Genomic DNA, 17313 nt, shown 5'->3' on the forward strand with positions numbered 1-17313 from the left:
CATAATAGTAGACAGTACAAAGTTTTTACTGATATAATTCGTTTACTTTAAATATAGTAAATAATATTTAATAAATAAGTGCAGCGTATATACCGGAGTTACCCTATATATATATATATATATATATATATCAAACAGATACACAATTAACTTTTGTAAATAAACTATATATGAGCATACTCTTTACTTATATAAAATAAATTTACTTAAATAAAAATGAATTGTGTATCTTATTGATTCATATAATATTATAGTTAAAATTTTAAAGCATAATTACATTTTCAAATGGATTATTTTTTCTACAATATGCAGTGTTTAAAATCTGTTTTTATTTAACAAAATATGGTAATGACAAATATATCTTTCTAGTCATTACGTAGAATTCGTATTCAAAATTGCACGTAAATAATCAAACCTGACAAAAATAATATTGTTTTATACGTATTTCGCACTATCGGCTCAAACAACGATGAACAAATGTGCAGTGCACATCGTTCGATTTTCAATTTGCACATTCGTCGATGCGCTTTCTGCCCGTTGGTGCACCAGCGGTGACCCAATTTCGCGAACTTCGAGTACATACTACGTGGTGTTGGAGAAGCAAATTGGGTAACGATAATTCCAGCGATTCCACCCATTGCCGCTTCCCGCCTATCGTCGTCACGCTTCGCTCGCGAATATTTGCAGGATGATCCTCGATCATAGGATAAACTGAAGTACAGCCAGGTTAATGGTTCACTCGAATACAACCGAAATTTGTATTTGCTATAACTTAGCGGATTAATTCTACAAAGTTTTGAATGATTAAGAGATATCACGTCTCACTTGAAGAGTTTCAATAGTTTGGAACAAAATTACAAAGATGCTTATTGAATTTATCTTCTTCAAAATATATACATACATATGATATACTTTATTCTTGAACTTTATGTTTTTCAGTTTTATTCGTTCGTTTCAATTGTTCTATATATCGAACACATTATTTGTCGATTAATATTTTTAATGAAAAGTGAAAATATATGTGTGTGTGTATATATATATATATATATATATATACACGCACACTATACATATTTTCATTTTTTATTAAAAATATTAATCGTTGGCTTTGAAGTGTGTTACAGTAAGTTTTCGATTCGATTCTCTTTAGCGAAGAAATGATAAGATATATATATAGATATATATATTTCCTTTCTTATGCCAGTTTCAAATCTAAATATTACGATCGTTTTTTTTAGACCGTTTCTGTTTCTATTGCAAAAATGTTTTCAGAAAAAATAAAATAAGATAAAAACAAAACAAAATTATAGCGGAAAGAGCAATTGAACAATCTTTCATAGATGAATAATGAATTAATTAATAATTTGTATCTATTATTAACGACTAATATAATTAAGTTATGTTTTTATGGGTTATAATTAACATTGTTATAAATTAACATTGTTAAATCATTGTGTAAAATCATAACATTGTTAATTAAATTAAGAATGTTATGATTTTACACAAATTAAAATAGAACTAACGTTATTGTATCATCGACATACTTTGCTTTATATCACTTTGCAAAGAATTCTTTGCTTGTACAGTAAACGCGTTTTCTTTTAATTGCTTCACAAACGCTTTCGGATCGCGTTAAACAGTGAAATCATTATGAAAAACGAGGCAAAAAGAATTTTATTACTCGAAAATTTTATTACTCTATTTTATTACTATAATTTTATTACTATAAATCTGACAAAGGAAAGATTTTTTTAATTTTTTGTGTATATAAAATAGAATGAAATCTCTCTCAAAATTAATACAAATTATTCTAAAATTATTCTAAAATTAATAGAACAAATAGATATTATTAATATAATAAAAATAAAAAAAAAATATTTTTGCTTTATCTACAATAAGTTAAGTCTTTATATAAACGATTTTATTTTTTGTTAGAGTATGATATAAATTACATGAGTTATATATAATTTTATTTTACAATACGTAAACACTAATCTATTCCATTATCATTTTCAATATCCTGAACATTTAATAATTTTATGAAATTATAATGGAACAAGATAAATACTGCTTGAGCTTTGAAAAAGGAGAGACAAAGGAAACAAATAAAAATGTAGAAAGAACAATTAAAACAAGACTTATTATTATTTACAGGATCAAGCGCGATTGATGATTTCTTATCGAGAGGCGTTCACGCGATATAGAATTAATTCGATTTAATTCGAATCTGTCATCTTCTTAATCTCTCCTATTGAGACTCCATTATTTCTCAGCACGCTTGCCTCCATTGTGAATGACAGGGCTTGTGACATGCCCTGTTTCATTTGCGTCGCGAGATGAAACGTTGCGCGCACGGAAACAGTTATATCGAAAAAGAGAATAAGTGGGAGAGAGAGAGAGAGAGAGAGAGAGAGAGAGAGAGAGAGTGTGTGCGTGTGTGTGTGTGTGTGTTGTGTGGCTCTACATTCGTTCTCTTATTTACAGAATGGAGAGTCGCCGCAGTACGTGACGGACAGACTTCGGCAATTCTCGGATCCTTTGGCAAGGTTTCAACCAATTAACGGTGAGTGGTATTACTCGCATTCCACCCTGCGTATGGTTGCTTACAAATTTAGGTTCTCGGGGGAAGATACTTAAGGCCGCAACACAGATTTTTGCATAACGCATAATGTATATAAGCGAATTAATCAATCAGAATACTTCTTTTGCTTTTATTTTATAGAAAAAAAAGGATTTTGATTAGTTGAGACGCTATGCATTGTGCGTTATGCAAAACTCTTTATTGCGGCCTTTAACGCCGATCTTCCTTATTCTCTAATATTTCTTCCAGTAACCGTAACTAGAATTGTATGTCCACACGTGAATTACATAACAAAGAAATGGTACTGATTATTGCAATGATAATTTTGTTCCTTTAATAATACTGTGACAGTGGCGAGAATATTTATGATAATCAGTTTAAACTTGGATACTGTAACAAATATGATATTAATAAAAAAAATTGAATATTACATTTAAATATTGCGATTAAATATTAATCTGGGTTATATGAAGTTTATGTAATAGAAAAAAAGTAGACATTTTAAATTTATTTTTATCTTTTTATTTGTGTGTTTTGACTGCGTTCAGAGAATGCGCTATCAGCGTTTTTATGTTGTTCTATTTTTATTGTTCATTATACATAAAACAACAGTAGAGAATGATGTAATAGAAAAATATTTTAAAATTTTTCTTATTTTTGTGTATGTTTTGTCAATGTTACATTTTGTTACTGGAAGTTCTGGTAATTAATACTGCAGTTAAAAGGAAAAATTCATTACCATTATTATTTATTAAATTAGAAAAACTGTTATAAACTAAAAAAGGACTTAATTTGCATCCGTCTTTACCAATTATTTGATCCTTAAATTATGTCTCATATATTAGATTACGTCTTTATTCACTCTATTATTATGGAGCACACATGGCACAGAAAGATTGTTAGAGAAAAATCGTATGGTATCTTTTCTGCGGCACGTATTCCTTTGCAGAAGAAACAGCGAAATGATTAGTGCACCGTGTGTCCGTAGTCTCGCAAATTCTCGCTCATGACTCGTTCTGTCACGCAAAAAATCATCAACATCTGCATCGCATAAGGCAGCATTAGTACACAAGTCGTTATGCAGCCTCATGATTGAAGAACCCATAAGATCAAATTTGCGTTCGTTGTCTCACATGCACATCGAATAAAAATAGATCATATTTCCGTAAAAATATATGGACACACGTGTAACTTTTTGGTACATGTACCAAATGATGCTTTAGGCAATCATATACTGTGTTCTTTTTTCAAAACAGATTCTATAACAAGATCAGAATTACTTTTCACTGAATAAAACTTTAATGGAAACACTATTTATCGCTTATTTATAATTTTTGATATTTCTTCTATTTTAATTAATTGATTAATTATATAACTTTTAAATTGCATTTGTAATGATATGTAAATTAAATTAAATTTGTTTTTAAGAATTGAGAAGTATTATGTAAATTAAATTCGAGAAATCAATACTTTATGGTAAATTGCATATTGTATTGCAGATTTTTCAAGCCTATTTAAATTGTGATGATAAATATCTAAACTTGAAAGTAATAATAATATTTATTCAGAATAATATTATCAAACTTTATATATATCGCTTTTTTTAAGACACAACTTACATAAAACGTGTTTTTGAGTTATTGTCGTGAGTGAGTTAGATAAACATTACTGTCAGTTATCAAAGGTGAACTAATAAAAAAAAATCATTAAAATATTATAACTCAAAGAAAATGATTTTAAAAAATTGTTACAAAAAAGGATAACTTTTTAAGAGTTGTGAATGACAAAAATGACATTTGATCACACATGTTAAGAATTTTTTTTTATCGATTATATTTGATTGATCAATAATTTTCAGAAAAAACAATTTTTCCCTTTCCTAGGAAACTCAATTTTTTTAGTCTCGTCACTTTTCAAGTAATAGAGCCATATGGATCATAAATATCTCTACAATACAGTGATATCGAAGATATTATCGGCGATTACAGATCAGATACAAAAATAATATTTCATATCGTCACAATTGGTCGCGTGAATTCATCTAAAATAGTTTAACGGTGCGCAAACAGAAGCGATAAGACTTAGTTACGACCGAAATTTCCGTCGTTTCCATTTCCTTTTCAAACTGCCGCCTCATCGTAGTTACTCAGGGAGCATTTCCAGAGCGAAGGCAACAGCCTGTGCGAATATTATCGTTAGAATCGTACGTGTCGCGTAATCTTCGGGAGCAGAGATGTACATACCGACGCGCATCTTACAAAGTAAACCGACATGGATGATTTAAAATGGCGGGTCACTTGAACGTACCTCGGCAGGTATTTTTAAGCAGATTAATGTTGGACACGAGACGGGGCATTAAGCAGATCGGTATTAATGAGTTTTGTCATCCTTGAGTGACATCCGAGTCTCCGTTTGGTTACACTCGCCGCTATAGATAGCCCACCCATGCGCGCTTCTGTGGTGCAACATTTCTCCCCACGACCATTCGCACGCGAGCGTGCGTAAAGACGATATATCGTGCCTACGAAAATCTTCGGATGTACCTAGAAACTAACGAGATTATCTGTCGCACTTACTGTGCTAAAAGAGCAAGGCGAATTGGCTCACAGAATCTGAATAATCGGACAGAGTGTCATTTCATTGATGTCGAATGTAAAAGCAAATAAAATGAGATAAGAAATAACGGAAAAGACTGTTTATACTGAGATTTGATGAGAAAATATATACTTGTGTGTACTTAAATCTTTGAATTTTCTCTTTATACCTGAAGAGACAATTTTGCATTAACGAAAGGATACTAATTTTTTTTATTTCTCTCGTAAAAAAATTGAGAAGATTACTTTAATCGAATCGAAGTATTTTCGTAGATTTGATTTCTATTCTTTCTGTATCTTATTTAATACATTTCTTCTGTATGATTTACTTTGTACATTCATTGACGTAAAGTGGAATATAATTCACTCAACTACACTCTTCGTCAATTACGAATAAAGAATTTTGATAAAATTCTCTGAGATTTTCAGTGTTTATTAATTTCTTGACACTGCAGATGTTACAGAATTTTCCACGTTTAGAGCGTAACATCTTTTATATTTTTAAATTCATGATAATTTATTGCTTCTCGATAAAGTACTCAAGTTAAGGGCTTCTATATTGTCCGGTTTCTAAAAACTTTATCTCGGCTTTGAAATTAAAAACTTGATTCCACTTGTATGCTTTAAATTCTATTAAAAGTTTGCACAACGCCCTGAAAGTGAAAGGGTTGAAAAAATGCTTTGTCGCATCTGGTGCCTGCCCGCCCTTTCCGTGTCAGTAGTAAAACGTATATATACCGTGAATAAGCCTGATACCATAAAGGCAATAACCTCCATCGAGCTAGTATTGCGAATCTTTATTTACGAAGATACTTTATAACAGACTGGCCATTTCCATTTTTACTTTGTTTATTTAACATAGAAAATATCAATAGATATTTGTGTTTTGAAGGAAAAAAATGATTTGAAGAAGAGCTTTTAGATGACTGAACATAAAGGCATTTGAAGATTCAACATTCGTATAATGGATTCGAGCAAATACTTGATATCCGGCACAGAAACTATAAAAGCAATAAATCCAATATGCCATTATACTTGACTTTGGTTGGCTTTTTGATACCACACATATAAACTCATACTTTGTCGTATGTGTACCGAATATTTGCTCTCTTAATTTCCTAATGTTCGCCAGGTGAATGATAAATCTTTGGAGACTTTGATATCAAATATATGTGCGATCAGTTTATAGTCTTATTTGAAATAGCAGAAAGAAATTATTTTCGTGATGAAAGTTAATTAATATTTGAACATATATAACATTTATTTATCACATTTATATTTAAATATATCATATACATATGTAGAATGATTTATTTTAATCTCAATAGGCAAATATTTTGAAAATATACAATTTTACAAAAAATATTTCAAATTAAAGTTATATAGTGTAAAGAGGAATGTCACTGTTGTACGTACATCTTCCTTTAAGCTATATAATTTTTTGTTTGGAATGTTTTCTTAATAAAATTGTATATTTATATATATTGGACTATGCACCATGTTCTGTCTCATTGCACATATTACATATATTTTACATATTTTTTTGCGTCATGCACAAGTGCATTTCTGAAACACATTTCTTGTTAATATTCATTTTAATGTCGAGTCTTCTGTGATATTCGATTCGATTAAGGAATTTAATAGAGTTGTGAAGTGATACAAAGATTTCATCTCGCGATATTTTCGTCGATTATCTGTCGTTTGCTGCCTATTTTCAACGTTTATCAATCACGCAATCCGCAATACGGAGCTGAGATTAATTCTGCTGTCAATAGCTTTGCGGTCAGGTCGCTTTCCGACAATCGATCCTCTCGGCACACCAAGTTCTCGCGTGGTGCATGATATACTATCCACCTCCGTCCGTCTGCTTTTTCGAATGCTTCTCTCTCTGTCCCTCGCTTCTCGACAATGCCACAAAGACGATGCGGCGTGATGCGTTTTGAGATAAATTATTCGGGAGGCAGGAGACCGCGCATTGGAGGGCGCGGCCCTATTTTCCGGTCGACCGCCTGTGCAATTTCGATCGCTGGCACGCCAAGAGAAGCTGCCTCGATGCTACCACAATGCGGCCTCGATCTTCGTAATTGACTTCCCATCCGAGGTCTCCTCTGACACTTCGTCAACCTGTAAATGCTCGCATAAAAAGAGAAAAGAAGAAAAAAAAATGATCATCCTGTCGATCGCGTCGAAAAGACGTATGCCGTTGTCAATTTCCGTGAAATATGCGGCCCGTCTCTATTCATTGTTTCGCTTAGGCTTATTCGACGAGATGGCATTTATTTCGAGAAATTATTGCGTTATCAAAACTAGAGGAGTATGAGAGAAATATAGAAAATTGTTGAATGGGAATTTAAACAAATTAGACCTTAACAGACGCGTTATAATACAAACAAGAGTACGTTTAAATTATTTGCATAAAATTATATATATTGGGTTGGAGAAAAAGTTTCTTCGTATTTTTAATTCAAAATTGTATATACAATATCTTCGTAAAAAAATGAATGAAATTTAAATTTAAAAAAAAGATTTAAAGTTTGAAATCTCTACTTTCGAAAGGTTACTATACTTTTTTGAGTTTCTGTAATTTTTACATTTAAAAAATTACAAGCTGAAAAAGGTGAAAAATTTTCTTTTCACTTTTTTCTTTCATGTGTCAAAAAAAATTTATATTTTTTACTACCTATTGTGAAAGCTTGAAGCTTTCCGTACAAAATCATTTTTTAAAATTATTTCTATGATTTTTTTGTTCCTGAGTTATTCGCGAATTAAGTAAAGGAGCATTCTGACTTCGATTGCTTATAATTCCGATAAAAATCATCATCCCGCAATTAAAAAAAATAAATTCTTAAAGCTGAACTTTGCTCTAGCAAATGATATATTTGTAACGAAAATTTCGCAACAAATGAAAAACTTTTGCAAAAAAATTTTTTTAAATACGAAGAAACTTTTCCTCGATCTAATATTTATGAAATATATAAGACGAAATACAGAAAAAGTTTTTCTCATAAGATTAATCAGTTATCTGCGAAGTCCTAAAATTCGTAGCTTCTTTCGTTTCCGATGTGTCTGTTTTTATTCAACATGAAGATATATTAAGCCTATTCTACAATTTCGTAAGTATTGCACGTGATTATAGTTGCAAGAATTGACTCGGTCGAATATAAAAAGAATATTCAATTGTAATTGATCAACTACAACCGTACGCTTACACAATTGTAGAATGGATTTTCGTTTTCTCATAGCTTTATATAGCTTTATAATTTTATTATTATTATCCCACTTGCAATGCTATTGTTCGACAGATTTATTATGCGTAGCAAATTAGGACCAATTTTTAATTTTATTATATAAAAGGATTAATATTTGCACGGAATTCACTTCGCACGCGTTTACCTGATTCCGAATTGTAGTTTAACGCGAAGATTGCTAAAATTGCTCAATTTAATTTATTCTACTCTATTTTAATCTTAATTATAATAAAATTATACATATAATAAAATAAAACATATCACAATAGCGATACCGATCACTCATATGCGCCATAAATCTTAACAAATTTATTTCTCCTCACGTAACAGTATGTTTCTCAAACTCCGAAAGACATTCATTTACTATGCATCGTTAATCTGCTCGTAAACGCTGAATATTGCTCGTGTAAATGCCATTAGAACTACCATCATTAAGATCAAGAGCCTCCTAATGCCTACACTCTGCCTACACTTAATGCAAAATGGAGCGAATATCGTTATGGGTTAGTTGATGAACTCTTACATTAATTAATTTTGCGCGCCTCTCTCAAACTAAGATAACACACGATAAATTATTAATATAAATTAAAAAGTTGCATTAGAGGAATGTTTGTGAGAGAAAAGTTAAGATCCAAATCTAATTAAAGATGTATAATTAGAATACGCACGCAAATAAGTAGAATTTCCTGTATATCATCGAGCAAACGTCTACATATCACGCATGCAGGCGACCTCTTAGGGTGGCGGTGTGTCGAAGTAACTAGCGGACTCTTACATATGTTCTATATTAAATTATTGCGTTTATGCGACACTACCCTCGTACTAGCGAAGAAGGGACGAGAGAGCGAGAGAGAAAACGAGTAGGAAGAGCGTAAGAGACCGAAGAGCGGAGAGCCGACCAGTACTTGGACATTTATCCCCGCAGCTATTTCCGTAAGACACTTGTAATGTTTTCGTTTTTCCTCCGTGCCGAAAATGCGGCGGGATTAATTGGCCTACATTCTGAAAATAGATGAGCGCTACGGCGTGTGCGTGTACGTGCGTACCGCGCGTGTGTATGAGCGTACGAGTCGTATGAAATGTGCACGCATGCACGCGTTGACCGGCGTTGAACAGTTTGTTAAAAATCGTTATCGTCTACAGTCGACTAATTTAATTAAATCTTAACTTTTAAGTCTGCACGTGTATACAGTAATATAGTTAATTAATCTCTATTGATTCTGTATTTGTTGAAATACTTTGCTTTAATGCAAAAGACACTATATAAAAAAAAAAGACACATTTATCCAAATTTGACTTTATTTCGTTAATTTCTCCTTTTGCATTGACAAAATTATAAAAAATACACTTTTTATAGTTATATTCATTTTACTATTTGGTTTCCTTTTGCCCATCCGAACAGTAGCAGAGTTGTATCACTGTCGACAAGTTGTCATGATATGGTTACTTCGGGTGTGTGAATGCTTCAGCCATGCCAACTCGCATCACGTGCACTGTGTACATGCTTGCTATGTAACAGCTTGCGAAGAGATTCTCCCTCAATCAAGTTTGCTCCGCAGAACGTATATATGTAGCATTTTTGTGACAAAATCTATTATTGAAATAATAAATTATAACGTAAATTTGTTGCTATGATATCAACCATATATCGACATATATGATGTCGATATATATATATGTACATTGTATCGAGTGTCGTTTATAATATCATCACAAATTAAAATCAGATTCCACTAATATAAGATTAAATTGGCCGATGTTCATAATTCGTTCTTATTTTAAGATCATCTTAAGATGATATTGTTTTATGATTGACTTATGATATTTTAAAACTACATTTAAGACGATCTTAAATATAAGAATCCACTGTGAATACCAGCCTTTAATTTCAGTTTAATATACTGTTTATCTTTTTCTAATTCTTAATTGAACCGAGATTAAAATTAATTTTACATGATGGGACTGAGCTTTTAAATAACATGACAATAAAAACTGCAAAATGCAATGACTTTGCAAAAGATATTTAGCGTGATTTTTTCAAATATCCCCATTCTTCTTTGATCATATCCGCAGCTTTTTCAGCGATCATATAAATAGGTATATTTAAGTGCGCCGATACAATTTCAGGATAATGGATGCATCCGCCATTCGTAATCCTTGAATACCTGCAAAACGTTGCATATAAACTCATAAATACTTTCACGTCACAACTCTAATTATTATATATATAAATTATTATATATAATATTACGCGTAAATACTCTAGTGTTCAAATAAATACTTTTAATTTAGGATCGACGACAGCAGTTGGATCTTTTTTGCTCCCATTTTGCAAGTTCCAGAATAGTGAAAAAGCGAGGAAGTCATGATTCTTGCGCATTCCCAATAAGCATCAGAGTCATATTCGTAATCATTGCATTCAGTATAAATAATATTTGACAATTTAGAATCAAATGCCTGCATCGCTTTTGTCCGACCAATATTTAATGCAGTTCTAAAACCCGCGATCATAGTTTTGATATCATCAGGATTATCGAAATAATTTGATACAATATCTGGTTTAACATTAATGTCATTAGCTAATAACATTATCTGACCACGGCTTTTTGGTTTTAATAATATTGGCCTAAGGGATCAATCATGTCCGTCACTATATTTCCATTCTTGACGTAATGAGTCTTTATAATTTAATAATCTTGAAAGAATAAAATCTTGTATCAGTGGACCACTAGCAAAGATTAATTCGATGTCTAGTAGACTATTACGTTTTTCTGATTGTTTTGTGTTAATTAAACCAATGGCTTCGGTTCTACTTGTTAATGGTATTGTCTTTATAAGACAATCCGTTATCATGATAGTCAATATCCGACTTCAGTTCCGGAATATCCGTTGTTTTCAGCTTTTTAAAATACTTTTTAAAATACTACAACATCATTGTATCCCCAACCCTCGTTTCCCATCTCAGCCACCGATAATCATAATCTTCAGCATTGGCTCCACTAGCTGCCATGTAATTTAGCACGCTACTGCCACCGATTATTTTTCCCGCTGGGAAAGAGCAACTGTTATCTTTCATACCAAGACAGTATTTGTTGGAAGGCCTAGTTTTGTACTTCCAATTGATGTTACTGTCCAAAGATAGGATTGGTGCGATCGTAGGAATGTCCATGAAAAAGCTTTCGTGAAATTTAGCTTCAATCAGCAATATTTTGACTTCAGAAATTTCGCTTAACCTTGTCGCTATTGCAGCGCCGACGGTGCCGGCACCAATTACTATGAAATTGAATGGCTCATTATATTGTGGTATCATATCCGATACTTCTTAACTTCGAAAACGTTGATTTTGCTCCAAGAAATTTAATGTTTTATTACTCATCAGATTAATTATATTGCTCAATTTGATTCGCTCATATTGTTACCGTAAAGTCTGTGATAATTTGGCAGTAGTTGTTTGTGAGACTGTAGTAAACTGATCACCACGAAAAAGACTTGTTACCTTGCTTGATATATTCAAATATAGCAATTGGTACGTGAATATTTCTGAAACGTATCTAAGCAAAAGAACGAATAGTGTATGACTCGATGATTGTTATATATACAGTACAACTTTGTTTGTTCAAACATGTTGATAAGTTATCGAATGATTTGAATAATAGATGTTTACTAGTTTGTTTATTAGTTCTTCCTTCTAGTATTTATTACTTTCGATAATTGAAACTGACATTATTAACTCTTATCCTATTAAGGAGAAGATGACTAGTTATCGAATGATTCCTGTTCGTGTAAGTTTCTTCGCGTCTTTCGGTAATTATAAATTATATTATAATTTATTATTTTCCAAATTGAAGTGCCAATATTTATTCTAGAAAATTGAAAATATGTTGGTGAATTTTTAGAGATTTTTTGAATTATTATTAATATCTTCGATTATTATTAGATTGCGAATTGATTATTTATAGAATTATTTATTTATTTAGTAATTCGCCGTTATATAATAACGATGCTAATATCCAAAACCCCGATATGCAACTCATTTTTATTTTTGAGCATTTCGAAAATTTCGATAATTAAATGATAAAAATGTACATTTAATTATACTTCTTCATTCTGTTTAAGCATCATATGAATATATATGCTTAAGTTGTTTTTTAACATTTTATTTAATTGTATAAATTTTGAAATAAGTTATGTTAACAAGTTATGTTATTTTTTTAATATAGTACCATTGTAATAAATATGTTGACAGTGCAATTTCTTTTTTGAAGTTTTATATCGAAATGGTTATTCGATAAGCCGGTTGTAGCTTTATTGCTAATTTATGTTGCTATAAATTTTTGATAGCGATCTATATGTGGGAAAAGTTATATGTACGTATACACTTGCATACATTTTGCAATATTAACAATGCAATATTTTTTGGTATAATTAAGTACATCAATATAATTTTAGACATGATAGATGTATCAACTTATAAATTTTGATATTTGAATATCAACCTTGAATATCAATTATTTGAAAAATATCAATTCGAATTCAAACAATTTTGAACTCATAAAAACTTTCACGTCACATTATCCCTTATTATTATATTACGTGTAAACTTTCTAAAATGTTTTACAGCAAATTATCTTCTTGCATATAATGTTTCAGAATTTTCAGGATTTTCGGATTGCCTTTCTTGTGAGAACGTGAAAAAGAATTATAAATCTTGTTTAACATGTTTGAATAAAATGCAATAATAATTAGCTTTTGAATATTTGAAATAAAATGCAATAATAGAAAATATGCCTAGATGCTCAATATGTATACTTGTACTTTTAAGTCCATATTTTTTCTATATGTGGCTGTTAATGTATACTCTGCTATAAGGCTTAAATTTATGGAGATTTTAAGATTCTTTTTATGAGACTTTTTTGTAGACCAGTTCTTTCTTTTATGTAACAGATAATTGTTATTGTCATATGTACAACCCAGATAGAAACACAAAAAAATATTCTATTATAAAATCTCATGGTCTTTTAAATTCTTTATATAATATCTGATATTCTATTTTTGAATCTTCCAAATTATTAATCGAGTATTGTGTATTATTTACTGCTTTATCTATATAAACTTTGAGAGTTTTAATTTCTATTGAACAAATCTGATGTTTTTATTATGTGACATTATTACTTGCAACATTTTTTTATAATAACCAAACATTTATTTCTTGTAAAATATTACAAATTGCATGAAATGAAAAATTTATAATTTAAAACTTTGAAATTTAAATTTATAATTCAATTTTAGAATATGGACTTTGCTTATTAAAGAAAAATATAATATACGCTTACAATGAGATAAACACATTATCATATCGTTATTTAATTTACAAAATAAAAATATTCTAAATAGAAAATTAAAATGTGAATCTTAACAGCGTATAAGTTTAACCGCTTATTAATGCGTAAATTATACAAGTAGTTTAAAAGTTCGGAAACAACCAACATCAGAAAATAAACTATTTTTTAGAAAAATACTTTATATATGCATATGTAAAATTTGTAGAATTTTATTACAATAAGTAAAGCATTATGTATAGCAGTATGTAATTGTGGTCTAGAAAACTTTTTAAAGTCAAATAAAAATCAATTTGAAAATTTTAAGTAAGAACTTCCATTTTTTTTTGCAAATTTAGCTTATTTCAAAAGCTTTTCAAAATAATATAATATTTTTTTTCGTTAAGTATTTTCCGTGTGAAGTTTGAAAGAGTTACCAACATCGTCGACCACACATTCAAATAACTTATCAATCATCATTTATTTGTGCAAGTTTGTTGGAACATGTGTGCTGATTTGCAATAACTACAGTTTTACAGTTTATGTCACATATACGCTCCAATAAACTTGTACAAACAACTGTGTATGCATATTTGACAGTGACAGATTAAACATTTTGCCGCCTCTAGGTATCAACATTTAGCCATCCAAGGTGGCTTCATTAATTTATAAATTTGATAAAAAAGAAAATGGATAAAAAAATGATTTATATCTTCGCATTAGCTAGTAAAAACATTCAATAATTCTTAAGTATAAGTAATATAAACATAACACACTTTTAACTGTATATTTAAAATATCGTTTCTGATAAAATATGCTCGATGTAACTTATACAAAAATGTTAGATTAATAAATTAAAAATTTATCTCAATTATATGAAAATTTTCTGTCTTCAAAAATTTGCCGTCCTAGGCAAGTGCCTTATTTGCCTATGCGTTAATCCATAACTGATTTGACAAGTTTACTTGAACGTGTGTAGTTGTTCTTAGCTTTATCTAAGGTTTGATTTTTGTTTATTAGGCACGTTCAAGTCGTATAAAGCTGCTAGCATTCTCACTGATTGATTGAATATGATTGGTTGGTTACTTTATAAGTAACAATCAATCATGTTCATTTGCTCGGCGAATAGGTTAGCCGCTTTGTCGACTTGAACGCGCCCATTAGCTAAAATCTTTTGAACGTTGTTCAGAGTTTTAATCTTGCAGGTTATAACTTTGATAATTCATACGTCAAAAATAAGATCAATGAGAATTGTTTTTCTTATTTTTATTTTTATACAAAAATACTCATCGGAACAACATCTATCCTTTTTTTTTATCTTGAGAAGTAAATTTATTATCAAACACAACTTTATAAATTATGTAATTGCTTTATGTATATTTAATTTACGCATTAATAATTGCTGATGCTCACCTACATATTTCTTTTGTATTTAATTTGTTCTTGAAGTCAAATATTATTATTTTGTTTTAATTTTTTTAAATATTATAAAAATAACTGATACTGAAAAAATTCATTGAACAAAAATTGATTACTGTTATTTTTTATCTTATATATTTTTTGTATATTTTTATGTAATGTACTTAACAAATTGTTGAAATAAACACAATGACGCAAATATAAAATCGATAAAGATTGTATTTATGCATAAATGTAGTACATAAATTTTTCTATTTTTTATTAAAATCAGTTAGTATTTTATAATGCTTATATCGCAATACTGCAAGTATAAATAGGGACGATCTAGTAGACTCATTTTTCAATTTTATACAAATTTATACAGATGAAATTAAGAAACTTATCGAAAAAATGAATTTTACACCAGTTATTACATACATTTAACTATCTAATAATACATATTTTAATAATAAGGGGAAATTGATAACTATAATATGAAAAAAATGCATTTTTTTAGTACATTTTGAGTCAACTAGCTCCGGAACGAGGATGAGATGATTAATGGTATGAGGTAATTTGATTGAAGATTTTAAAAATAAAGATTAATGTATTTTAAGCTACATCTTTGACTACATATTAATAAAACTTTTATAAAAATATATTTTAAATACAAATATTCGCTTCGCAGAGCAGAACAAATTTGTTTATTTCATGCAAAAACATCGAATGCGCCTAGTTTTATCGAGATTGGACGTGAGGGAAACTTATAACATTTACCACTGAGTAAATTTCTTTAATGGAATGAAATATTAATATAAGTAGTACTATAAAAGTCGTCACACTAAATGAGAATATAGCTCCATGCTGTAGTTAGCCTACTCTCCTGTTCATTTTTTTAAAAACATTAACAGCATACGATACAAAAACATAAATAAAAGAAACTGTTGAACTTTATTAAGTAAAAACTATACTGACTATCTAAATAGAAATTAAATATCTCAGACAATTATATACGATTATAAAACAAAAATTTTAAGAATAAAAATATTTACTTACATGTACGGTTTTTAAAAATTGTAGCGTAACTTCTGACAGATGTATTCGCAACGAGATGTTGCAAATTGAACGGCAGTCGCTGCTATGAGTGCTCAGACACATTCATGCGTATCTTACATATTTTGTTTTTAACGATCCTCGATTATTACTCCTATAAGCTACAGTGCATCTATCATGGAAAAGTCGATATGGGTTCCGATCGGAATTATTCCGTTTTCCTCAGAAAATACAATAGAAATCTAGGGAATAATTGAATAATTCTGATCAGAATCCATTCCGATTTTGTTCCATGATAGGAGCCTTCATCCCGGTCTTCTGTACATTACATCTTTTTGGTTAGTAAATGTCGATTATTTCATTCACAAGAATTTTTTCTATTATGATGATTAATGCATTTTTAAAATACTCTTGTTCCGTATTAAATAATATTGTACAATTTTTTTTAAACTTTTAGAAGTGGCTTAAAAATAAAAAATATAAATAATAGGGAGCATACAGGCACATATATAATATAATAATATAATTTTAAATATGTGACTTTCGCTTAAAACATCTAACGCTATGGTTGTATGCTTCTTATTATTTATATTTTGTATTATACAAAAATTTATTTTAATAGTTACATATATGTATATTAATTAACTGCATAGTATGTCATCAAATTAATTAATAAAACATTTAATCTACTTACCGATATTCAAGATATTATATATAGAAAAAAAAGAAAACATAATATAATTGAATTAATTGAATTGCAGAAATGGAACGGCGTTAAAGATGCCGATTTATGATTAGACTTCAAGAATTTTTTTGTCAATGATTTTTGTCTAATAAATAAAATGTTTAATTTTTTTGCAAATCATGTTTTCACAACATATTTTCATTTCATCTGTTTAAAAATATTTTTTAACTACTCTATATATATAATGTAATTTAAAATTTTAAATTATATAATAGAATATTAAAACACTTTTTATTTTCTACATATCCTTTGTCATTTACAGATTTATGAATTTGACACTTGAATTATTTACTTAAGTCTTTTCGAAAACTGTATTACAAATATATCGTATTTATACGTTTATACTATTATCATAATTATAATATGATATTAAAAT

The 17313-nt window shown here is 29.5% G+C and overlaps 1 protein-coding gene across 2 annotated transcripts in view; it reads left to right on the plus strand.

The window, feature by feature from the left end:
- The window catches only part of LOC108684124 (transcription factor SUM-1-like), a 63380-nt gene that overhangs the window by 13944 nt on the left and 32123 nt on the right, over window positions 1-17313 (plus strand). For both annotated transcript variants that reach the window (XM_018188223.1, XM_018188225.1), the window contains exon 4: window positions 2485-2563. In XM_018188223.1, coding sequence (XP_018043712.1) covers window positions 2485-2563 — 79 coding nt within the window. The remainder of the gene's footprint in view (window positions 1-2484; window positions 2564-17313) is intronic.

This window comes from Atta colombica, unplaced genomic scaffold (assembly GCF_001594045.1).
Source record: "Atta colombica isolate Treedump-2 unplaced genomic scaffold, Acol1.0 scaffold126, whole genome shotgun sequence".
Taxonomy (NCBI): domain Eukaryota; kingdom Metazoa; phylum Arthropoda; class Insecta; order Hymenoptera; family Formicidae; genus Atta; species Atta colombica.